The 26,197-nt window shown below is 45.5% G+C and overlaps 1 protein-coding gene across 1 annotated transcript; it reads left to right on the top strand.

Moving 5' to 3' along the window:
• Positions 1–11,064: 11,064 nt before the first annotated feature.
• Positions 11,065–25,162, top strand: LOC127583191 (complement C1q subcomponent subunit A-like). Its single transcript, XM_052038952.1, has 3 exons — positions 11,065–11,542; positions 15,682–15,846; positions 23,305–25,162. The coding sequence occupies exons 2-3, from the start codon at positions 15,687–15,689 to the stop codon at positions 23,892–23,894; spliced, it is 750 nt and encodes a 249-aa protein (XP_051894912.1). The 5' UTR covers positions 11,065–11,542; positions 15,682–15,686; the 3' UTR covers positions 23,895–25,162.
• Positions 25,163–26,197: the final 1,035 nt, after the last annotated feature.

Consider the following 26,197-nt stretch of genomic DNA (forward strand, 5'->3'; position numbering starts at 1 on the left):
CTCCAGCCCAAAGGTTCCTCCATCCACCGTATCGACCGGATGGTGCTGCCAGGAAAAGGAAGGGCTGGTGGTGTCTGCTTCATGATAAACTTGGGCGTGGTGGTCTTGTCCCATTCCTGCTCTCCTGACCTGGAACATATGGCAGGTAAGTGCCGACTGTTATACCTACCTTGGGAGTTCTCCACTGTCATCTTGACTGCAGTCTACATCACACCTCAGGCAGATGTCAAGCTGGCATTTGGAGGAATTCAGGCTGTGCCCAACAAGCACGGAGAGGAGTATCCCATCACCTTCCTCATCGCTGGGTATTTCAACCAGGCTGGCTCTGTCTAACTACCATCAACATGTCAGAGGACCAAACACACTTGACCACTGCTGTACCACCATCAGGAACACCTGCTGCTCCATCCCTCGCCCACACTTCTGTAAATCCGACCAGCTGGCTGTGCTCCTTCTGCCTGCGAACAAGCAGGGACTGAAGAGCACTGGAGGTGAGGGCTGTGAGGGGCTGGTCAAGGGAGGCAGAGAAGTGAATACAGGACTGCTTCGAGTTGGTGGACTGGACCATGTTCAAGGATTTGTCAGTGGACCTAAATTAATGTATCACAATTGTTACCAACTTCATAGTAACTGTGTGGACAAGTGTCTGCCCAGAAAATCATTCCGGATTTTCCCCAACCAGAAGCCCCCTGGATGAACCAGGGGATTCATAATCTGCTGTAAGGTAAATCTGTGGCATTTAAGGCTGGTGATCCAGAGTCATACAAGATGACCTCCAGAAGGCCATCACAGGCATGAGGAGAAAATTCAGGATTAAAGTGGAGTCACAGACAGATGCTCAACCAGCTTTGGCAAGGCATACAATGCTATCACTTGCTACGGTGCCAAACCATGCAGCAGAACATCATTGACATATCACTACCGGATGAGCTCAATGCATTTTATGCACACTCTGATGGCAGTGCGTTCCACGCACCCACCACCCTCTGTGTAAAAGACGTACCTCTGATATCTCCCCTATATATTCCTCCAATCACCTTAAAATTATGGCCCCTCATGTTAGCCATTTTTGCCCTGGGAAAAGGTCTCTGACTGTCCACTCAATCTATGACTCTTATCATCTTGTGGACCTCTATCAAGTCACCTCTCGTTCTCCTCCTTATCACCAAACTCCAATTCCTGGGCACTGTACTTTCCTTTGCAACTGGATCCTTGACTTCCTCATCGGCAGACAGATTGGTAACAACATCTCCTCCTCGTTAACGTTCTTTATACACATGACTATGTGGCTAAGCTCAGCTCCAATACCATCTACAAATTCACTGATGACACCACAGTTTTTTGCCGAATCGTGGGTGGTGATGAGTCAGCCTACAGGAGTGCGATAGAACATTCGGTTGAGGGGTGCCACAAAAACAACCTCTTGCTCACCGTCAATAAAACAAACAAGCTAATTGTTGACTTCAAGAAGAGGAACATGGGAGACCATGTGCCAGTTCTCATTGGTCGGCACGGTAGCATAGCGGTTAGCATAATGCTATTGCAGCGCCAGTGACCTGGGCTCAATTCCTGCTGCTGTCTGTAAGGAGTTTGTACGTTCTCCCTGTGTCTGCATGGGTTTCCTCTGGGTGCTCCGGTTTCCTCCCACATTTCAAAAACGTACAGGTTAGGAGCTGTGGGCATGCTATGTTGGCGCTGGAGTAATGGCGACACTTGAGGGCTGCCCCCAGCACATTCCTAGCAACGCAAAAAGACGTATTTCACTCTGTGTTTCCAAGTACATGTGATTAATAAATAAATATCTTATATCTTGATGGGTCAGAGGTGGAGAGAGTGAGCAGCTTCAAATTCTGGCCATTAACATCTCGGATGACCTATCCTGGACCCAGAACATAGATGCAATCACAAGAAGGTGTGCCAGCACCTCTACTTTCTTTGAAGGTTCAGGGTGTTTGGCTTGTCACCAAATACTCCAACAAACTTCTACAGCTGCACTGTTGATAGTATCCTGACTGGTTGCATCATCGTCAGGTATGGCAATTCCAATGCACAGGGATGCAAGAAGCTGCATCGAGTAGTGGACACAGCCTGGTCCATCATGGGCACAGCCCTTCCCACCATTGACAGCATCTACAGGAAGTGCTGCCTCAAGAAAGCAGCATTTATCATCAACGATCCCCAGCATTTGGGCCATGCCATCTTCTCGAAGCTACCATCGGGCAGGAGGTACAGAGGCCTGAAGTCCCACACCACCAGGTTCAGGAACAGTTACATTCCTAGAACCACCAAGTTCTTCAACCGACCTGCATAACCCTAACCCTACCTCAGCAACCCTAACCCCACCTAACACTACGGACCACCTCTTTTGCTGTCTCTGATTGTGCCATTTTTTGCACTAAAGTCTTGTTTTTGCACAGCCTTTTGTTTTCTCTCTCTTCAGTCTTGTATAATTGATGTACAATTTACATTCTGTGTTGTCTGTACCTAAGTGCCTGTGATGTTGCTGCAAGCAAGTTTTCATTGTACCTCTATCTCACCGTACTTGTGCACAACTTGACTTGATCCTATTTTCATCATACTGCTTTCGGACTACCCATTCTGTCAATGTCCCTCATAATTTTGCAAAGCTCCGCCACCCCCTTCCCTGTCTCTGAGCTTCTCCCACTCCAACGAAGACAAACGCAGCCTTGTCAGTCTGTTCTCACAGACGAAATGTTCCATCCCAGGCAATATTCCTGTGACTCCCCTCTGCACGCTTTCCAGTGTAATCACATCCTTCCTATAATGTGGACACCAAAATATCACACGGTGCTTCAGCTGCAGCCTCAGCGTCATTATATAAAGTCATAACATTACCTCCATGCTCTTATACTCTATAGCCTGGCTAAGAATTCCAGTATCCCATGTGCCTTCCTCATAACCTTATCTACATGGTCTGTTACATAGCGCTGCATGGACTTGTGCACTAAAGTCTCTCTGTTTCAAAGGCCCTACCATGCTTTGATTTATTCTCCCCTTATTGTATTCTCCAAAATGCATCACCTTGCACTTAGAAAATACAACAGTACAGCACAGGAACAGGCCCTTCAGCCCACGATGTTGTGTCGAACTAATTAAACCAGTAATTAACTGCCAAACTGAACTAATCCCTTCTGCCTAAACAAGGTCCATATCCCTCCATTCTCTGCATATTCATCTGAGAGCCTCTTAAATGCACCAATCATATCTCCTTCCACCACCACACCCGGCAACACATTCCAGGCACCCATCACTCTCTGTGTAAAAAAACCTGTCCCGCATATCTCCTTTAAACTTACCCCTGTCACCTTAAATGCATGTCATCTGGTATTAAACATTTCGACCCTGGGGAAAAGATACTGGCTGTCTACTCTATCTGTGCCTCATGAACTTCTATCAGGTCTCCCCTCAGCCTCCGCTGCTCCAGAGAAAACAATTCTGGTTTGTCTAATCTCTTCTCACAGCACATGCCCTCTAATCCAGGCAGCATCCTGGTAAACCTCTTCTGCACCCTCTCCAAAGCCTCCACATCCTTCCTTTTATGGGGCGACCAGAATTGAATGTAATACTCCAGATCTGACCTAAATAGAGTTTTCTAAATCTGCAACGTAACTCTTGTCCCAACTCTTGAATGCCTTGACTAATAAAGGCAAGCATGCCACAGGCCTTCTTTACCACCCTATCAAACTGTGCAGCCACTTTCAGGGAGCTATGGACATAAGGATCCTGCCATTAACAGCGCACTGTCCCTTTACATTTGATCTTCCAAAGTGCAACACCTTACACTTGGCTGGATTAAACTCCATCTGCCCATATCTGCAACTGATGTCTATACCGCTGTACCCTTAAGCAATCTTCTACACTAGCCACAACACCACCAATCTTTGTGTCATCTACAAACTTACTAACTCACCCATCCACGTTTTCATCCAAGGCAGGCACGGTAGTGTAGTGGTTGGCATAACGCTTTACATCGCCAGCGACCCCAGTTCAATTCCAGCTGCCGTCTGTAAGGAGTTTGTACATTCTCCCCGTGTTTGCGTGGGTTTCCTCCGGGTGCTCCGGTTTCCTCCAACATTCCAAAGACATACAGGTTAGGAAGTTGTGGGTGTGCTATGTTGGCACCAGAAGTGTGCCCCCAGAACGCCGTACGCAAAAAGATGCATTTCACTGTGTGTTTCGATGTCTTGTATCATATATATCAGAAACAGCAGAAGTCCTAGGTCAAGAGTTCATCTCACAATCTACCTCATTATGACCTTATACCTTATTGTCCACCTGCAATGCACTTTCTCTGTAACTGTAACACTTTATTCTTCATTCTGTATTGTTTTACCTTGTACTACCTCAATGCACTGTGTAATGAATTGATCTGTATGAATGGTGTGCAAGACAAGTTTTTCACTGTACATCAGTACAAGTGACAATGATAACCCAATTCAATTCAATACATCTTTTGTAAAGTATGTAGTGAAAGAAATCATTTCTCCAAGGTTAATCCTGCTCACCACAGTCCTCAGAAATCACTCCAGAAATAGCTGCTTCAATAAAGACCAGGAAATGGGACTGATCTTTCCTCCACTTTATAAAGCAGAGGGGCTCGGTGAGCAGAACAATGTCCCAGCATGGAGTCAAAATGCAAAGAACCCTCTAACTTTCCTCATATCAAAGACCACACCATCAGACAGCTGAACTGTCTGTAGTTTCTGGTTCTTCCCAAGAGAAAATGACAACTGAATCCTTTCTGTCCAAAGATCAACAAATCACAATGCAAAAGTATTGATACTACTCAGAGAAAGAAATGATTCCTCAGATTTCTTCACTGTACCTCTGGGGGGCAGAATAAGATAAGGCAAATCTCCAGCTTAAAGCTGCTTGTAGGAAACAGGAGTTACTAAACTCTGTGAGAATTTAACCATACAGTTGGTGATTTCACTATGAGACTGACTGTGATCAAGGGGGAGAGTCGCTGGTCCCAGTTTGGCCATGTCTGTTCGAGCCCTAATTCTCAGGTGAAGGCTCACTTCCAAGATGCTGACATTTGAAACACATTTATGCCTCACCTATAAAATGTCACTCCAGATAGACGCAGCCAGGACTGGAGTTAGAAAGCAACAGAGATGCACACAACACAGTGATGATGCTGACATACTATAGTAAGATGCTGCTGCATTTGGGGCTGGTTATTGTGCAGTGAATGGTCCAGCTTTATCCATTGTGTACAAAGGTAAGAGTTTTCTGCACTAGTGAGTAATTGCTCAAAGAAGTTCTCCAAGGGATGTAGTCTCTGAGTGGAATAAAAAACATCACTTGCAACACAGGAGGTATCTGGAGCTCTGGTGGTACTGTGTGGGACTCGTCTGCCTTCTCTACCTCAGAAGGATATACGTGATAGATGGAGTGTGGCAAATGTTCACCAGGTTGACTCCTGGGAAGGCAGGACTGCCACATGAGAAGAAACGGAACTGGCTAGGCCTCTGAAATGTAGAAGAATGATAAGAGATCTCACTGAAACAAAATCCTTGAGGTGTTTGACAGGAGAGATGCAGGGATGATATTTTCCTGGGCTGGGTGCTTAGAATCAGAGGTCGAGTTCAAGTTCAAGTTTATTCTTGTCACAGGCATGCATACTCAGGGTATAAATTCATTGAAAATGAGCTTTTTGCAGCAGCATAGTACACTACTCGACAAAGAAAAGCGTAAGTTAACGGAAATTTAATTTAACATCAATTCTACACACATATGTACAAAATAAACGTAACAACACGAGTGCAAGATTGAGAGAGAGGTTTGTTCAGGAACCCGATGGAAGTGGGGAAGAGGCTGCTGTTGAATCTTGCGGTGGGGGTCTTCAGGCACCTTGGAGCATCATCAGGAAGAACATAGAACATAGAACACTACAGCACAGTACAGGCCCTTCGGCCCACAATGTTGTGCCGACATTTTATCCTGCTCTAAGATCTCTCTAACCCTTCCCTCCCACATAGCCCTCCATTTCTCTATCATTCATGTGTCTATCTAAGAGTCTCTTAAATGTCCCTAATATATCTGCCCCCACCACCTCTGCTGGCAGTGAGTTCCATGCACCCACCACTCTCTGTGTAACAAACTTACCCCTGACACCCCCCTTATACCTTTGCCCAATCACCTTAAAATTATGTCCCCTCATGTTCGCCATTGTCACCCTGGGAAAAAGTCTCTGACTGTCCACTCAATAAGGGCATGGCACAGATGGTGGGGGTCCCTGATGATGGGCGTCGCCTTCCTGAAACATCACCTCTTGTCCTCGATGGTGGGGAGAGCTGTACCCCTGATGGAAATGGCTGAGTTCGCCACTCTATGTTGCTTAGCCACACAGTCGGAGTTATAGAGAGAACCCTGAGGTGTGCCTGTGTTGATGGTCAGTGAGGAGGAGATTTCTGATCCATACTGATTGTAGTCTCCCACTGAGGACGTCAAGAATCCAATTGCAGAGGGAGGTAGAGAGGCCCAGGTCTTGAAGCTTGACAATAGGTTTTGAGGGGATGGTGGTGTTGAATGCCCAGCTGTAGTCAATGAACCTGTTGTCCAGGTGTCCAGAGCAGAGTGGAGAGCCAGCGAGATGGTGTCTGCTGTTGGGCTATTGTGGCGATAGATGAATTGAAGTGGGTCCAGGTCCTTACTGAGGCAGGAGTTGATTATAGCCATACCCAACCTCACGAAGCACTTCATTACAATGGATGGAAGTACTACCAGATGATAGTCATTGGCACATCACCCTGCTCTTCTTGGACACCGGTACAGTTGATGGCATCTTGAAGCAGGTGGGAATCTCAGACCACAGAAGTGAGTTTGAAGATGTCCTTGAACACTCCAGCCTGATGGTCAGCACTCGATTCAGGGTCTGACACCTTGTGAGGGTTCACCCTCCTGAAGGATGTTCTGACATCAGCCTCGGAGACTGAACTCGGAGGGTCATCGGATACTGTGGGCAGCTGTGTCATTGTTCTCCCTCTCAAGGTGTGCATAATCTTCCGATCTCAAGCTCAGGGGCCAGCCATTCAGGACTCAGATGAGAAGAAATTTCTTCACCCAGACTGTGGTGAATCATTGGAATTCCCTTCTCAGGAGGGCTGTGGATGTTCAGTGGCTGAGAACATTCAAGACAGAAATGAAAATATTTTGGGATATTGTGAATCAGGGGCTGGTTAGTGCAGTGAATGAAGGTAAAATATCAGCCATGTTCTCACTGACTGGTGAGCAGGCACAAAGGGGGGTGTATATCCTTGCTTTTTTTCTGTGTTCTTATATTCTGCGTTTTGTATCAGTTAACTCCCATTCAGTCCACAAAACTGCTTATCCATTGCCACAGCAGAAGTTGCTCGTCTCATTATCAATCCTCCATTTGAGAAAGAAAGTAACATGGGGATATCACGTGACCATTCTTGAAAGATCTAACCTCAGAACAGGACCTGGAAGGTTACGGCACTGAGAAGGCACTGAGTGCTTTGTGCTTGGGCTGGGCTCAGGTACCCCCATTCAGTCAGTGTCCACCTTCTGCTCTTCCTCCATTCTCCTGGAACTGACTTCACTTCAAGTATTTCCCTGATTCTATTTTTAAACATGTTGTTAAATCTATTTAGACCTGTTCCCACTGCCTCTTTGGGCACAAGAACCATCCAGGACCTGTTGGACCTGTTCCCACTGCCTCCTTGGGAACTACCTCCTAATTCAGGACAATTCATTGCACTCTTGTCCTCATCTCGTCTCTGCATCTCTTGTGTCCTTTGCTTATCAGGTGTCGAGTTGTTGACTTCACTTTGAATACTCAAAAAAATCTACATAATGTTGAACACATCTAGTAAATCTCTCTTGGACCTTCTCTGCTTCAGTTACTCCAAATACATTTGCAGAAATCTCCTATTTATCTTCTCAGTGACCCAGAACTTTATACAAAACTCCAGCCAAGGCCCAGCCAAGTGCTTTATAAAGGTTAAGGAACAATTAAAAAAACATTTTGTTTATATTCATTCTTCTTACTTAATTTAAACTGCCATCTCATCTTCCTGGGATCGGTTGTCATCCTCCTGCGTGAATCCTACTTTTCCAACTTTCATGTCATGCAGGCTTTAAGTTCATGTCCTGTCCTCAGCGCTATCATTGATCCATATATAACTGAGAAACTCTGACCTCTGGGCAAATCACTAAATATGCGTGTGATCTACTTGACATCTTCAAATTTGTACTCAAGACGTGGTCCCCTCTCCAACAGGGAAACCAAATGCAGGTTGGGTGACCACCGTTCAGAACACCTTCGTTCAGTCTGCAGTCAACCCTGGGCTTCCAGTTACCTCTGTCTCACTCCCGCTCTGACCTCAAACTCTTGCACTGCAGCAGTGAAGCTTGAGGAACAGCACTTCGTCTTTTGGCTTGGCTTTTACAGCCTGAGTTCAATAGTTTCAGCAAAATAGCTTTCCAGTTTGTTCCTTGCAGTCAGTATCCTTTCCCCCTTCTCAGCCCAGTACTGTCTCTGATGACAACTTTTCCATAGAGTTATAGATAGAAAATGATAGGATAAGGAATTCCAAGAATGCACCCATCTCCTTAAAGTGGATGTCATGTGATGTCACAGGCTCATTGGAAGCAAATGGTGACCAATGGGAGAAATATGAAGGTGGGAACCAGGGAATTGCCCATGTCTGGGACCAGGGAATTACCTGTGTGTGGGGCCAGGGAATTACCCGTGTGTGGGGCCAGGGAATTACCCGTGTGTGGGGCCAGGGAATTACACAAGTCTGTGACTAGGAAATTACCCATGTCAGCAACCAGAGAATTATCCACGCCTGCGGCCAGGGAATTCCCTGTGTCTGGGGCCAGGGAATTATCCTTGCTTTGAGCCAGGGAATTATCCATGTTTGGGGCCAGGGAATTATCTGTGAGTGGCAACCAGGGAATTACCTGTGTCTGGGACTAGGGAATTATCCATGCCTGGGGCCAGAGAATTATCTGTGAGTGAGAACCAGGGAATTACCCATGTCTGGGGCCAGGGAATTACCCATGTCTGGGACCAGGGAATTACCCATGTCTGGGGCCAGGGAATTACCCATGTCTGGGACCAGGGAATTACCTGTGTCTGGGGCCAGGGAATTATCCATGTCTGGGACCAGGGCATTACCCTTGCCTGGGACCAAGGAACTATCCGTGCCTGGGGCCAGGGAATTATCCGTGTCTGGGACCAGGGAATTATCCATGTCTGGGGCCAGGGAGTTACCCGTGAGTGGGGAACAGGGAAGTACCTGTGTCTGGGACAACGCAAAGACCTGTGGCTGGGGCCAGGGAATGACAGCGATGGAGAATAACACAGTGATCGGAGGACATGCCTGGCATCCACAGCTCAGTCAGCTGGTGATGGGGAGGTTTGTCGAAATGGTAATTGGGGAGTTGGAGGTAGTCGGGGAAAGTTGACGATGTTGAAGACAGAGTCACAGAGTCACACAGAAACGGTCCCTTCAGCCCCGCCATCCATGCCATGTTTTTTGCCCACCTTCACCCAAGCCATCGCCCACATTAGAGTCAAGGAGTCAGACAGCAGGGTATCAGGCCTTTCGGCCCAATTCATCCATGCTGACCAAGATGCCTGCCTGAGCCAGTCCCATTTCCCTGTGTTTGGCCCATATCCCTTGAAACATTTCCTATCCATGTGCCCATACAAATGTCTTTTAAACATGAATCTCTACCACCTCCTTTGGCAGCTCATTCCATACTCCAAGCACCCTCTGTGTAAAAACCCGGCCCCTCAGGTCCCCTTTAAATCCTTCCCCTCTCACCTTAAACCTGTGCTCTCTTGTTTTCGATGCCCCTACCGTGGGAAATTGATACTGACTCTCTACCCTATCTGTGCCTTTCATATTCATATATACTTCTGTCAGGTGGTGGCTTGACTGGGCAGAATACTTCTGTTACTGAGGTAACAGAAAAGACAATACGGTAGAATTTAGACGCATGTATTTTTAGAAGACATTTGATAAAGTTCCATCCAAAATGCTGGTTTACAAACTAAGGTCCCATAGAGTCGACGACAGAAAGGTCATCAAAAAAAGATCAAAAGCAGAAAGTTGTGGTATGTGGTCCTTTCTTAGTCTGAGGGTGGTGGACAGTGTGTTCCTCAGGGGTCAGAACCTTATCTAATCTCTGTTAATGAGTTGGATATGGGTGCCTAGGATGACATTTCAAATTCTGCAGATGACAAAGTAGAGGGTCAAAAGGTCAGCTCTGAAGGGGTGGACCAAAGGCTGGACAACGTTATGATTCACAGTGGAGGTGTGGTAAAGTGCAAGAAGGCTCTGTATTGCACTGTAGGTGGACACAGGGAGGCTGGGATTATCGACAGACAGGTAACAAATGAAACTGAATACAGGAGTGTGTGAAATGAAATGTTTTTGCAGAAAGAATGAGGAGAACCAACATAGGATAAACGACACAGATCAGGATGTGGAGGATCAGGGAATCGGGTGTACATGTGCATAAACCTTCAAAGGTGGCAGGATAAATTGAGAGAACTGTCAGCAAAGCTCATGGCATCCTGAGATGCATAAACAAGGCAACAGAGTGTAAGGGCAGGGAGATGATGGAGAATCTTTCTCAAGCACAGCACAAGTGGAGTATTGCCTGCAATTCTGGTCACCATTCTTCAGGAAGGACGTGAAGGTCCTGGTGAGATTTACCAGAACACTTCCATGGATTCCATGTACACAGTTATTCTCAAGAAGCTTGAATTGTTCTTCCTGGAGGAAGGAGAGGAGATTTGATGGAAGTGATTAGATTTGAAGAGGTGAAAGAGAGAGAGGTTTTTTCCCAGTCACAGATGGTTTCAGGATCAGGGGATGCAGATTCAAAGAGAGGTGCAAAAGAGGGCAGCTGGGTGTGACGGGAAATGTGTTGATGCAGGGATCTGGCACTTACTTTCTGCAAGGTCAGGCCCTCCAAAACAGAGCTATATAGGCACTTGAGAAAACATAATTTGCAGGGCTCTGGAGAACGGGGCTGATGGATCACTTCACACAGAGCCAGTTTCTATTCTATCGAGCAAATGCCCCTCTCCTCCCCTTTGCTGATAATGACTTAACAATTCCACAATAATCAGAGATTTTTCGAAAAATTGGTAGAAATACCAGTCTCTGTGATGACTGAGAGCAAGCTGAGAATAAAAGTTTGGAGACAATGACTGGATTTATTGATTAGATTTAAATAACATTTAATGAACCAGAAGAAAGAACAGACTAAAAATCAGACGACAGGAGAAATATTTTGTTCTAACTCCCACAGAACAATAACTCATTCACTTAACTGACCTCCTTGAGAGATGACTTGGCAGCCGGAGTCCATCAACAAGCTACTTGGCGTAGCCTTGCCTTCATGCTGAATGGGATTCTGGATCAAGTTCTGCAACAAATGAGTAACCTCCCCTCTCCCTCTCAGCAGAAACAACAGCTTGTTGTGAACACTTCCACCTCTTGTTTCTTTACCGTAAGGACTGCTTCTTAAGGTAAGTTATGATTTCCAAGAACAGACCATTGAAAAATATATGCTGTTAAATTGTAAAAAATGTGCAAACATGTGAAGAGAGTCTCCCTGAATTTAGATTGTTTTTCCTCATTTTTTGTCAGTTAGAACCCACCCGAAGAATTTAAGGAGCAGTGTTATCATTGATCGAACTTCAGCAGTCAGCTCAAACTTAGAACCACTTCTGTTCTCTCACTTTTTCTCTTAATGTTAAATTATATAATTCAGCATGCCATGAATTGCTTTTGAAAGTGAAATGGATATAATTTGATACATATTTTAGCAGTATTAATGAAGTAATAATTAATAATTTACAGATAAAACCATTTTTATGCAAGCTTCAAAACTGCTGTCTGAAGCCTGAGAATCAGTGATTTTCTTACGTATATTTTAACTCTTCATTTTAAAACGTTTGAATCAACATAAAGGCATGGGTAGCAATCCGATGTGGAATGTCAATGGAATGATTAGATGTGCGAAAACTCTTTATGGGATGAAGTTACTCGACAGACAGCAGCACAGACAGGGCAGGACGCCCCTTCGTGATGGTCAATCCACTGAAGTCAATAGAGACAGCTGCCGATCAACACCATCTGTTTCCCATTTCTGTCCGGACTGTAATCACTTTAAACAACCTCAATTACCAGTTGAGCATAAGAAACCAGACACTGGAAAGGCCATTCTGTGCCTGCAATATCAGGGCTGACCTTTCGCCTCGGAGTCACTATCCTGCACTAACACCATATCCCTTCATTTCCTTAACATCCAACAATCTATTGATCTCTCTCTCTCATTTTAAAACTCAGAGACTGCACCTCCACAGCCCTCTGTCCATCTGTGTCTTGAATATGCTCTGTGACAGAGCTTCAGCAGCCCTACTGGGGAGAGTTCCAAAGATTCACCATCTTCTGGGAGAGGACATTGCTTCCATCTCAGTCAGCCCCATATTTTCAGACTGTGATCTCTTGGTTATAGACACTCAAGCCGGGACGGATATCACCCCTGCATCCACTCTGTCATGCCCCATACACATTTTAACAAGTTCTCTTTCACACAGATGCTGCCTAACTTGCTGAGCTTTCCAGTATATTCTATTTTTATTTCAGATTTCCAATATCTGCAGTTCTTTTTTGACTCCCATACCAATTGTGTATGTTTTTAGTGGGATCACCTTTGTCATCACTGGGACAGTGCAATGCTAAACTGAGACAATGAAGATCTATAAGGAGACTTTGGAAAACATGGATCACTTGCCATATCTCAGGAGCCATGTGAAGGAATAATGAAGGAACTCCTGTTCCATTAAATAACAGAGTGACAGGGAGTTTGCGTATTGTAAATTGTTTTTATCTCAGGCAGTTCCTTGGGATCAAGGATAACTTGCTTCCACTCCAGTTTTGTGGGCCTTGGGTGGCAAATGAGGCCAGTGCAGGAAATGCAGACCCTTCCACAGTTGGGGCATGTGCTGACTAACAGAATGGACTGGTTTGTAAGGTGGCTCCTTCCACCCACAGCTTACACAGGGCTCCAGTGTACTCCCAGTGCATGTCAGCCCATATGTTCTTTCCCTGCTTTGAGTGGTTATGACAATTGCTTATGCAACCAGTGAATATGTTGTAGAGACGGCATTGGTGGTACTTTGCCACTCATTGAGGTGCTTGCTCTTGGTAGCCCTGGTCTCCAGGACCCTGGGATCACTGCTTCTTGGTCCCATGGTTTTAGTGCCATGCCTGAGCTGTTGAAATTCTCAGAAGGCCCTGCTGGTGCTTTGAACGTGATGGTGAATTTCACTATTGATGTTTGCTTATGGCAAGAGGTGGCTCCTGGGACATGGGAAGTGAGCCATGTTTCCCAACGTCTTCTCATCAGTCTTGATTGTCTCAAGGCAGTGTGCCATCGAGTTGGCAAACAGTACAGCACAGAAGTGGGCACTCTGACCCACCATGAAGACACCAAACTTTGTCCCCATCAACAACTAATCCCATTTGCCCATTTTAGCTCGGTATCCCCCCACACTTTGCCTATTCAAGGGCCTGTCTAAATACAGTGAATCTGATTTCATCACCTCCTCTGGCCACGTGTTCCAGACATCAACCACTCTCTGTGTGTCAAACCTTTCCTCTCAAATCCCCTTTAAAACCCCTTCCTCTCACCTTAAACCTTTGCCCTTTTGTTTTTGACACCCCCATATGGGAAAAAGATTCTGCCTATATACCCTTTCCATGCCTCTTATAATTGATATACCTCTTTCAGCTAACTCCCCTGCCTCCTTGACTCCAGGGAAAACAAACCCTGCCTATCTAATTGTTGCCCATCACTGAAGTCCACCAATCCAAACAACATCCTGGTGAAGCTCCTCCGTATTTTCTCCAGCATAACCACATCCTTCCGACCAGAACTGCACACAATGCTTGAAGTGTGGCATGACCAGTTTCTTGTAAAGTTACAACATAATATCCCAGCTCTCACATTCTATGCCCTGACCTATGAAGGCAAGCATGCCATATGCCTTCTTCACCAATTATCCACCTGTGTTTCTACTTTCAGGGAACTTTAGATTCAGACCCACAGGTCTCTCTGCTGATCAACATTCCTTAGTGCCCCACCATTTACAGTGTACGTCCTACCCCTATTTGACTTCCCAATGTGCATCACCTCTCACTCGTTGGGATTAAATTCCATCTGCTGGTGTTCCGCTCAACTTTCCATCTGACTTATACCCTGCTGTAGCCTTGGACAACCTTCCTCACTGTCCACAACAGCACAAATTTTCATGTCATTCTACAAATTTACCAATCATACCTCCCACGTGCACATCCAAGTGATAGGTGTATATGGGAAGCAACAAAGGTCCCAGCACCAGTCCCTGACCTACGCCACTGATCACAAACTCCCCATCCATCCACCACCACCACCACCTGCCTCCTATCACCTGGTACAGCAGGGGCAACTTGGTCAGGGAACCTGTGGATGTTGAGTGCAAGGCCCATCCTCGCCTACACTTCAGGCTCAGTCTCTGCAAGCGTCTCCTGAGTACTGTTGGTCAGACCACTGAGGGTCGTTGTAAACTAACAGAGGGATAGGAATTTGCTGAAGGCATCTTGAACCGAAGATGAGCTACTTCCTATATTCTCTCCATAAACAATCTGGACATCTAACATTTTCCTAATTCCATGATTGGTAAGAAAGTTAAGGGCAAAAATTGGGCAAATAAGCATTGCTTAGGAACTCTGATGCTCAAATAAATGGTGCTGTTACAGAAACAGATATATCATCACAATAACAAACCTCAGACAGCCGAAGGATCATGTTAGATTAATTACACCTTTAACAGTTTCATAAAAAAACTTCAGATGTTCTTATCCATCCAGTGCAGGCTCTCTGAAAGCTTATGCCCATGACTTTGTTTTTAACCAACGTGTTAATAATGGATGAACAATAATTCTGGGGATGCTCCTTGCCTTTGTCAACCTAATCATAAGAAGCTCACTCGAATGGATGTGCATGAGAATGCAGAGTAAAAGCTCGATGGGGTTAATGGTGCACAGCCATTGCTGCACTGGAGAAACTGGAGTGATGACCTTCACTTCACCTCTTCCTGTCCTAGATTCCAGTGATGGGCTCATCTTATTAAAATGGGGGGGGGGGGTCGTCTGTTCTTTCTCCACTTGTCCTCCACATCCTGAGGCCCAATCCCTTCAAGATGATTAAATCAAAAATTAAAAGATGCCCAGGAAATTCAGAACCTCCCTGCTGATGTCTCAGTTGCTATTTCCAGCCTCCTATTTGGGATCCACTTCAGGTTCAATCTTCTGCCTCATCCCTATCCAGATTTCCTGCTTTCTTTTAAAGGGATGGTTGTTTGTGGGCACAAGTTCTGTCCCAAATGCTGTGCTCCAGCCCAGCAAATTTCCATGCAGTTCAGAGATGGGAATTTCTGGAGCTGCTGTGCATGAGCTGTTGGTTCACTTCAGAAAGGGCAGCAACTGCTTCAGTATGATGCTTATTCATGTGGACACGTCAGCGTGAATGCCCCAGCCAGGTCTGGTCACTTGAAGGATGACGGACATGAACTTCTCAGTGATGCCACATTGTTGCTGAGTGTTTTCTTGTTCTGTGCAGACACAATGAAATGGGTGGGGCTGCTGCTGCTCATCCTGCTGACACGATCTGCTGCTGATACGAGTGAATGCCCTGCACCAGATGGTGAGGACGGTCAACCTGGGATGCCGGGCACACCTGGCAGAAATGGCAGGCCCGGAGATAAAGGCAACACTGGCGACCCAGGTAACACACAGCTTCAGTTACAAAATACATACATCATACAGCAAGAATGGGATCAACTGCTGCTCCAGGGCATGAAGGCGAATAAGGTTAACTTGTCTCTTGCAGCAGATAAGTGGGCTTGAGTCGACCCATTGCACAAGCTTGCAATTTCACGGCTTGGATCAGAACGCAATTCCAGTGGGAATTAGATTCATAGAGTCAAACAGCACGGAAACAGTTCCTTCGACCCAACCAGTGCATGCCAACCATGGTGCCCACCAAGCTGGTCCCATTTTCCCACATTCGGTCCATGTCGCTCTAAACCCCTCCTATCTATGTACTTATCCAAATGTCTTTTAAATGTTATTGTTGTACCTGCCTCAACCACTTCCTCTGGCAGCTCGTTCCATATACCCACCACCCTCTGGTGAAGAAGTGGTCCCTTTTAAATCTTTCACTTCTCAACTTAAACCTATGCCCTCCAGTTTTTAGTTCCCCTTCCCTTAGAAAAAGACTGTGTGCATTTACCCCATCTATGCCCCCTTATACATCTCTATAAGGTCACCAGTCAATCTCCAGCATTCCAAGGAATAAAGTCCAAGCCTGTCCAACCTCTCCCTAGAACTCAGGCCCTTGAGTCCTGGTAGGACTCTTGTGAATCTTCCCTGCACTGGAATTCTTCTGAGCTAATTGTTTCCAATGGTACAGCAGTGATATTTTATCATCACTGCTCTCTGGTACTGCTGCATTGGGCTTCTGATATAGGAGAAACATCAATGAAAGCCCATTTTTGGACCTGGGGCTGATTCCCAAGCAAAAGCAGAGCCAAAACCTCCTAAGAATGACAGAACCAGGTCCATGTCAGCACCAGGGCCCCTACACTTGCAGTGGTTTGTTGATAATGGGCAGAAAATAAAGGCAAATGTGATTCTTACTTTGGGATTTATTACCTTGAGAATAGCAGCTTCTATTTTCCTGAGAGTTACCAGTTCCGGGACTCAGCACGATAGTCACACATTGTTACTGAGCGATCCATTCTTGGCCCCAGAAACAATGCACCAGCACCTGCCAGCCCACAATGTCCAACAATATTCATCAACTCCTTTATTCGCAGTCCAATAGTTGAACAAGCGAAAGCTGTTGGAGGTCACTCATATTTGCTCAGTGTAACCACACCTAGTGCACCTCACAGGACATGAGTTTGTTGGTGATCTTTCGCATCCACACACACATCTCATGACAATTTCCCAACTTGTTGAAAATGGACTCATACGGTAGCACAAATATGACATCCTGAATGTAGAACCCAGTGCAATGTGAAACTCCTGTGACTCAGGATGCAGAAGTGGTGAACACAGTTGAAATAGATGAAATTCAGATGGAGACAAATTCACAACAGGGAGGAAAGTTCAACTTTGGGGCAATGTGGTGGATTTCCCAGCCAGTGGTTACAAAAAGACAAGGCTGCAAGGCACCTCTTGATCTGACCATGAAATTGAGTGGTTCACAGATGTCTGAAGCAGAAGTAATGTACAAGACATCACAGACCTTTCTTTTGAAGTACAGAATGCAGTGAAATACACAGAGAGCACATGTCAAATTGACTTTGAGGCATTGAAAGTCCTAGAGCCATCTGTGGAGTGAGATCTTTTTCTATACAAGCCTAAAACTAGAAACACAACAAAATATCCAGATCAGGTGTTGCTTGGTTCACCAAGGCAGATGTTATCGAATCATAGAAACGGACAGCACAGAAAGGGGCCCTTTGGACCCACCTTATCCAGGCCGACCGTGATGCCTGTCTGCACTAATCCCATTTTCCCACATTAGGCCTGTATCCCTCGATGCCCTTCCCATCCCACTACCTGTCCAAGTACCTTATAAATGTTGTAATTGTGTCTGACTCCATGCTTCCTCTGGCAGCTCATTCCAGATACTCACCACCCTCTGTGTGAAAGACTTACCTCTCAGATCTCCTTTACATTTCTCCCCTCTCAGCTTAAACCTGTGCCCTCTCCCCTGCCCTGGGAAAAAGATACTGACTATCTATGCCCCTTATAATTTTATAAACATCTATAAGGTTACCCCTCAGCCTCTGAAACTTTGGTGACAATAACACCAGCCTGTCCAATCTCTCCACATAACTACAGCCCTCCATTCCAGGCAACATCCTGGTGAAACTCCTCTGCACTCTCTCTGTTGCTACCACATCCTTCCTGCAGTGTGGCGACCAGAACTGTACACAGTGCTCCATGTGCGGTCTAACCAATGTTTTGTATGGCTGCAATATGAGTTTCTAACTTTTATACTCAAGGCCTCAGTGCCTGTAGTTTCCAGGCTTGTCCCCACTGCCCTTTTTAAACTAGACGACAACGTTAACTACCCTCTGGTCTCCTGGTGTCTCAGTGCAGGCAAGTGTACTAAGTGCCTTCTTCATTACACTACCTATCTGTGTCGCCACTTTCAGGGAGCTGTGGACTTGCTACCCAAGGTCTCTCTGCACATCAATGCTGCGAAGGTTCCTGCCATTTACTGCATATGTCCGTACAGAATTTGAACTCATAAAATGCAACACCTGACACTTGTCTGGATTAAACACCATCTGCACCGTACCACCCAACTTTCCACTGTATCTTCAAATAATAGCTTTTGTTATCTCTGGCTCCACCAATTTCTGTGTGTTCTGCAAACTTCCTAATCATACTCCCTACATTCCCAGACAAGTCGTTGATATATGTTACAAATAAAAAGATCCCTGCAGTACACCACTGGTTACAGACTTTTCTGGTCAGAGAAACACCCCTCCACCACTACCCTCTGCCTCCCATCATCAAGCCAGGTTTGGATCTAGTTTGCCAACATGCCTTGGATCCCTTGTGCCTTAACCATCCAGACCTGCCCACCACGTGGGATCTTGTCAAACGCCTCACTGAAATTCATGTACACCATGTCTACTGCTCTGCCTTCAACTTTCTTTGTCACCTCCTCAAGAAACGTAATCAGATTTGTGAGACATGATGTCCCCTGCACAGAACCTAATCAATTCCCGCCTTTCAAAATGAACAAAATTCCTGTCCCTTGGAATCTTCACCAACAACTTCCCACCACTGATGCAAGACTCACCGGCCCATAGTTTCCAGGCTTATCCCCACTGCCCTTTTTAAACAAGGGGACAACGTTAACTACCCTCTGGCCTCCTGGTACCTCACGCATGGCTAATGAAGATGTAAAAATCTCTGTCAGAGCTGCAACAATTTCCTCCCTTGCTTGCCTCAGCATCTTGGGATAGATCCCATCGGGCTCTGGGGATTCATCCACCCCAATGTGCTCCAATATTTCTGACATTTCCTCTTTCCTGTCACAGACATGCTCCAGAATATCAGTGTATCCCATCTTTATCTCTTTAATCTCCTTGCCCTTCTCCTTGGTCAATACCGATGAGAAGTATTAATTCAGGAACTCAACTCATATCCCCTGGCTCCACACATAGATTACCCTCTAGTCACTGAGGGGACCTACTCTTTCCTTGGTCATCCTCTTGTTTCTGATATATTTATAAAATGTTTTCGGATTCTCCTTTGTCCAATTTGCCAAGGTCATTCCATGGCCCCTTTTCGCCCCCCTAATTTCTTTTTTATATTTAATCCTCAAGTGATTTGTTTGATAACAATTTCTTCCACAGGACATGTGCTTCATTCTTTTCCCTGAACAAACCTTAAATTTCCTTCATTAACCAGGGTTCCCTAATTTTCCATAGAACATAGAACAATTACAGCACAATTCAGGCCTTTTGGCCCACAAAGCTGTGCCGAACATGTCCCTACCCTAGAAATTACCAGGCTTACACATAACCCTCTATTTTACTCAGCTCCATGTACCTATCTAACAGTCTCTTGAAAGACCTTATTGTATCAGCCTCCACCACCATCTCCAGCAGCCCATTCCACACACTCACCACTCTCTGAGTAAAAACTTACCCCTGACATCTCCTCTATATCTACTCCCCAGCACCTTAAACCTATGTCCTCTTGTGGCCACCAATTCAGCCCTGGGGAAAAGCCTCTGACTATCTCCCCAATCAATACCTCTCATCATCTTATACACCTCTATCAGGTCCCCCCTCATCCTCCGTCTCTCCAAGGAGAAAAGGCCGAGTTCCCTCAACCTGCTTTCATAAGGCATGCTCCGCATCCCAGGCAGCATCCTTGTAAATCTCCCCTGTACCCTCTCCATGGCTTCCACATCCTTCCTGTAGTGAGGTGACCAGAACTGAGCACAGTACTCCAAGTGGGGTCTGATCAGAGATCTATATAGCTGCAACAATACCTCACGGCTCCTAAATTCAATTCCCCAATTGATGAAGGACAATACACCATATGCCTTCTTAACCACAGAGTCAACCTGCACAGCCACTTTGAGCGTCCTATGGACTTGGACCCCAAGATCCCTCTGATCCTCCACACTGCCAAGAGTCCTACCATTAAAACTATATTCCACCAACATATTTGACCTACCTGAATGAACCATTTCACACTTATCTGGGTTGAACTGCATCTGCCACTTCTCAGCCCAACTCTACATCCTATCTATATCCATCGGTAACCTCTGACAGCCCTCCAAACTATCCACAACACCCCCAACCTTCATGTCATCCGCAAACTTACTAACCCACCCCTCCACTTCCTCATCCAAGTCATTTATAAAAACCACAAATAGTAAGGGTCCCAGTACAGATCCCTGAGGTACACCACTGGTCTCCGACCTCCACACAGAATAAACCCGTCAACAACCACTCTTCCTTCGGTGGGCCAGTCAGTTCTGGATCCACACTGCAATGTCCCCTTGGATCCCATGTCTCCTCACCTTCTCTATAAGCCTTGCATGGGGTACCTTATCAAATGCTTTGCTGAAATCCATATACACTACATCTACCGCTCTCCCTTCATTGATATGCTTCGTCATATCCTCAAAAAGTTCAATCAGGCTCGTAAGGCAGGACCTGCCCTTAACAAAGCCATGCTGACTATTCCTAATCATATTATACTTCTCCAAATGTTCATAAATCCTGCCTCTCAGGATCTTCTCCATCAGCGTCCCAACCACTGATGTAAGACTCACCGGTCTATAATTTCCTGGGCTATCTCTATTCCCCTTCTTGAATAAGGGAACAACATCCTCGACCCTCCAATCTCCTGGAACCTCTCCCATCTCCATGGATGACACAAAGATCATCATCAGAGGCTCCGCAATCTTGTCCCTCACCTCCCACAGCAACCTGGGGTACATCTCATCTGGTCCTGGCGACTTATCTAACTTGATGCTTTCCAAAAGTTTCAGCACCACCTCTTTTCTAATATCTACATGCTCAAGCTTTTCAGGCCGCGGCAAGTCCCCACTACAATCCCCCAGATCTTTTCCGTGGTGAATACTGACGTAAGGTATTCATTAAGTACCTCTGCTATTTCTTGCGCACTTCCCACTGCTGCATCTGACAGGCCCTATCCTTTCACATCTCATCCTCTTACTCTTCACAGACTTGTAGAACGCCTTGGGGTTTTCCTTAATCCTGCCCACCAAGGCCTTCTCATGTCCCCTTCTGGCTCTCCTAATCTCTTTCTTAAGTTCCTTCCTTTTCGCCTTGTACTCCTCTAGATCTCTAACATTACCTAGCTCTCTGTACCTTTTGTATGCTTTTCTTTTCCTTTTAACTAGATTTATTATAGCCTTCAGACACCACGGTTCCTGTATCCTAGCACAACTCCCCTGTCTCATCGGAACATGTCTGTTCAGAGCTCCATGCAAATATCCCCTGAATGCTTGCCACATATCTTCTGTACTTTTCCCAGAGAACATCTGTTCCCAATTTAATCTTCCAATTTCCTGCCTGAGAGCCTCCAAGTAAACTCCTTTCTAGCCTGTCTGTTCCTATCCCTCTCTAGTGCTAACGTAAAGGACATAGAATTATGATCACTATCACCAAAATGTTCACCCACTGGGAGATCTGACACCTGACCAGGTTCATTTCCCAATATCAAATCAAGCACAGCCTCTCCTCTTGTAGGTCTATCTACATACTGTGTCAAGAACCCTTCCTGAACACACCTAACAAACTCCACCCCATCTAAACCCCTCACTGTCTGAGATGCCAATCAATGTTTGGGAAATTAAAATCCCCCATCACAACAACTCTGTTATTCTCACACCTTTCCAGGATCTGCTTCCCTATCTGCTCCTCAATAACCCTGTCACTATGGGCAGCTTATAAAAAACACCCAATAAAGTTATTGATCCCTCGCTGTTCCTAACCTCCACCCACAGAGACTCCGTAGACAGTCCCTCCAGGACGTCCACCTTTTCCACAGCCATGACACTATCTCTGATCAACAGTGCCACTCCCCCACCTCTCTTGCCTCCCTCCCTGTCCTTCCTGAAACATCTAAAACCTGGCACGTGAATCAACCATTCCAGCCCCGGAGCCATCCAAGTCTCCGTAATGGCCACCACATCATAGCTCCAAGTATCGATCCAAGCTCTGAGCTCATCCGCTTTGTTCACAACACTCCTTGTGTTAAAATAGACACTTCTAAAGCCTGTCTGAACACGTCCCTTCTCTATCATCTTTGCCTCTTCCCCTGACAGGGACATGTGGGCCCTGAACTCACCATCTTTTAAATGGCTCCAACCTACCAGATGTTGTTTTGCCCTCGAGCTGCCCTTATGACAAGACTGCTCAAGTGACTCCTGAGCCAGCACACTAAACTAAAATGCTCCACAAACCTTTGGACTAAATTTTAAAAATCAGCAGAAAAGATCTTTGCACTGTTTTGGCAGAATGATATACTGTAGGCATTTTCCTTCAGAATTATTTGCATTCGTTTACTGAAGACTTATGGCCTTTATCTGGACCGTTCCTTCTCTTCAGCCAATTAGGAGAATTCCGGACCTCACCCAGACAAGACCATGTGGTATGAAGGGTGGTGGGGCTGTGGGTAAGTGGGTGGGGGCGAGAGCAGCTTTAAAGACTGCCAAACGTGCTTCACCCTGCTGCAGAAATCAGGTTCTATTCCTCAAAGCTCAGCCCTTCATTGCGTTGTGAACACATAATACATAACGGCAGTAACTTCCAGAGCAAGCCCAGCCTTGGTCTCCAGCTCAGTTCCATGAAAACCTCCAATGAGTGAGCAGTTGTAACTGAGGACAGTGGTCAGGAAAGAAAATGCTTCCCCATGCATTTAGTTAGTGCTCACTGCATCATTCATGTTGCTGCCATCTGATGAATAGAGATGTAGTCATGGAGTCATCTGGCATGGACGCAGCCCACTGTGTCAGTGCAATCATCAAGTCCCCAGCTATGTTAATCCCAGCACTCTGCCCATGGCCTTCTTTGCCACAGTGTTTCAAATGTTCATCAAAATACTTCCTATTGAATAGAAACACTCTCAAAGCATTGCTGCTCAGTTTTCACCTTCTTCTCCTCAGGCAAGGCCAGCAGCATCCTTGGTGAGCGAGGAAAGCAGGGACCACCAGGAGATCCAGGACTGCCGGGAACGCATGGCCCCAGGGGATATGTTGGTCCAATGGGACCAAAAGGTGAAGTTGGGCCACCTGGGCCAAAGGGACAGAAGGGGCAATCAGGGTTGGGGGGTGGTCTAGCGGGTAGAGAGAGACCGGCTTTCTCTGCTGCCAGAACCATCGCCGGTAACCCCAATCCCGGATCCCCAGTGATCTTTGACAAAAACATTACCAACGAGGGAGGCTGTTTTCATCTTCATTCTGGGAAATTTCTCACTTGTAAAGCAGGCTGGTATTTCTTCACGTACAATGTCGTTACTGAAGGGAAACTCTGCATAAAAATTATGAAAAATAACAGAAAGGAAGCTGGATTCTGTGACACTGCTGCGAGCAGCGTTTCTGGGGCCAGTTATCAGATGAATTCAGGTGGGACTGTGCTGCGGCTGAAGAAGAACGACCAAGTGTGGCTCCAAACGGTACCAGATCACAATAACATCTTTGGATCAAATGAAATCAACAGTGTCTTTTCTGGTTTCCTTCTCTTTCCAGATGAATAAATGACCACAGATTAGGAACCCAAGAACCTTTCATTTAGATAATCTGCTCACATAGTTAAGTGATATTTAATCACCAAATCCAAACTGAATCACCAAACTCAGCCTTCTTCCCTAAATAACATCAGACTATTTTGATAGGGTAAAGAGGAGAAGCACTGACGAACTGTGTGTAATTATTTTCATCAAGTCAAGCATAGACATGTCCCAAAATAACCAAAACACTAAAACAGGTTTCAATTTCAAGTCAGAAATGAGGGGTTCAGGTCCCATGAAACAGATCTGAGCCCATCAAACCCACTGACAATTTAGTGAGATACTGGGGGAAGACGAAGGTTCAATTAGTCTCCCATCGGTTCTCTCATGTAGTGTGAAACTCTCACAGCATTGTTCAGAAAGCAGGAGCATCCTCCCAAGAAACAAGACTGATATTTATCTATCAGTTTGGGTTACTGAAACTGGTCATTTGTCCACCTGCTTCTGTGAATCATCCAGTGCTCAGATTCACTGCTGTTTTTCCCAAATGATGTAAGTGACATTAGTTGTAAAGCAGGGAAGCACCTTGGAGTGTCTTAAGGACAAAGAGGATGGAATGTAAACAACCTTCCTCTGTGTGCAGTGGAACACCCACAAGCTCAATGCTTCTCAGTTAGAAGTTTTGGCAAAGCGTACATCCACTTCCAGATTGTCATGGATAAAAATTGCAATTTCTATTTCAAAACCGAATTGCTAATTTTAGCCTTTGATTTTCTCAATTATATCCAAAATTTGCAGAGACTCTGTTCCCCAACACTCAGACCCTCAAGTAAACAAAAGAGATACCACACTCTCACACTTCCCTCCAATCACAGAAATACTGACCCCTTCTCCCAGCTCACTTGGAGTCATACAGCACAGAAACAGAGCCTTCACCTTATCCTGTTCTTGCCGACCATCTGCACTAAACCATTTACCAGAAAATGGTTTACAGTCTTCCCTGCCTTGGCAATTCAAGAACTCATCCAGATACTTCATAAATGTTGTAAGAATACCTGCCTCCACCCCCCACTTAGGTGTTCCAAATTCCAACCACCCCTTGGGTGAAAAAATTCTTCCTCAAACCCCCTCAAACCTTTTACCCCTTATCCTAAACCTATGCCTTTTAGTTTTAGACACCTCTGCTTTGAAGAAACATTTACAACTCTCTACCCCTTTTATGCTGCTCTGACATTTGAATATTTCTAACAGGCTCCCCACCCAACCTTCTCTGCTCCAAGGAAAACTAACCCTACTGTCCTTCTCATAAATGAACTGCTTTGCTCCCAGGCAACATCCTCACTTTGCACCCTCTCTATTCAATGACATCCTTCTTATAGTGAGCCAAGTAGAACTGTACATGGTACTCCAGCTGTGGCTAACCAATGTTTTATAAAGTTGTACCAAGACCTCCCTCCTCTCTATATACTTAGCTAATGAAGATAAGCATTCTTCATCATTAAGCCCCTTCACAACCTTATCTCCCAATTCTTCTACCTTCACTGATCCTGTGACTTGTATTCATCAATACTCTCTAACACCCGACCATTCACCGTGTATGTCTCACTCATATTAGCCCTGGCTCTAATCCAATGTTATAAATTTCTCAATCACTGCAGCTTCTAAATCATGGGTGGTGTTAAACTTTTGCTTCTGAAATTAGTGAGGAAGAGGATGAAACGTCTTTAATCATAATTAATGTATCATTTGTATTTAAATGCACTGGACAAGCAGAGTCTTCAAATACATTCTAATTTCTGGCAAGGTTTCAAAATGATTTGCCAGTCGATCGACTCCAACAGATTCCAAATTCCACTGTGTATTGTCTTTTCAAGTGAACCTTTTGTGAGATATGTGCATAAGTTTCTGCAGTCAAACCATCCTTTATATGCATGATAATAGCCAGCTCATCTCCAAATAAAAAACAAATACTTGCGTGGAACTTCAGTTGGAAATCTTTCTGAAGCCATCAGCAGCATGTTGGCACAAAATTTCAGACTCACATTCAACTGCCAGCAATAGTGTTGGTGTTCAGGGGAACCTGGGTGCCTTGGTGTATGAATTACTGACAGTTAATATGCGGGTCAGAGTCATAGTTACGCAGCATGAAAACAGGCCCTTCAGCCCAACTGGCTCATGCCGACCAAGATGCCCCATCCGAGCTATCCAAGATATGGCAAGCAATTGGGAAGGAAAACAATATGTTGGCCAACATTGCAAGAGAATTTGAGTTCAAGAATTGAGGTGTTTTGTTACAATTACATAAGCAGAACTCAAATACTCTGTACTGG

Source organism: Pristis pectinata, chromosome 26 (assembly GCF_009764475.1).
Source record: "Pristis pectinata isolate sPriPec2 chromosome 26, sPriPec2.1.pri, whole genome shotgun sequence".
NCBI classification, from domain to species: domain Eukaryota; kingdom Metazoa; phylum Chordata; class Chondrichthyes; order Rhinopristiformes; family Pristidae; genus Pristis; species Pristis pectinata.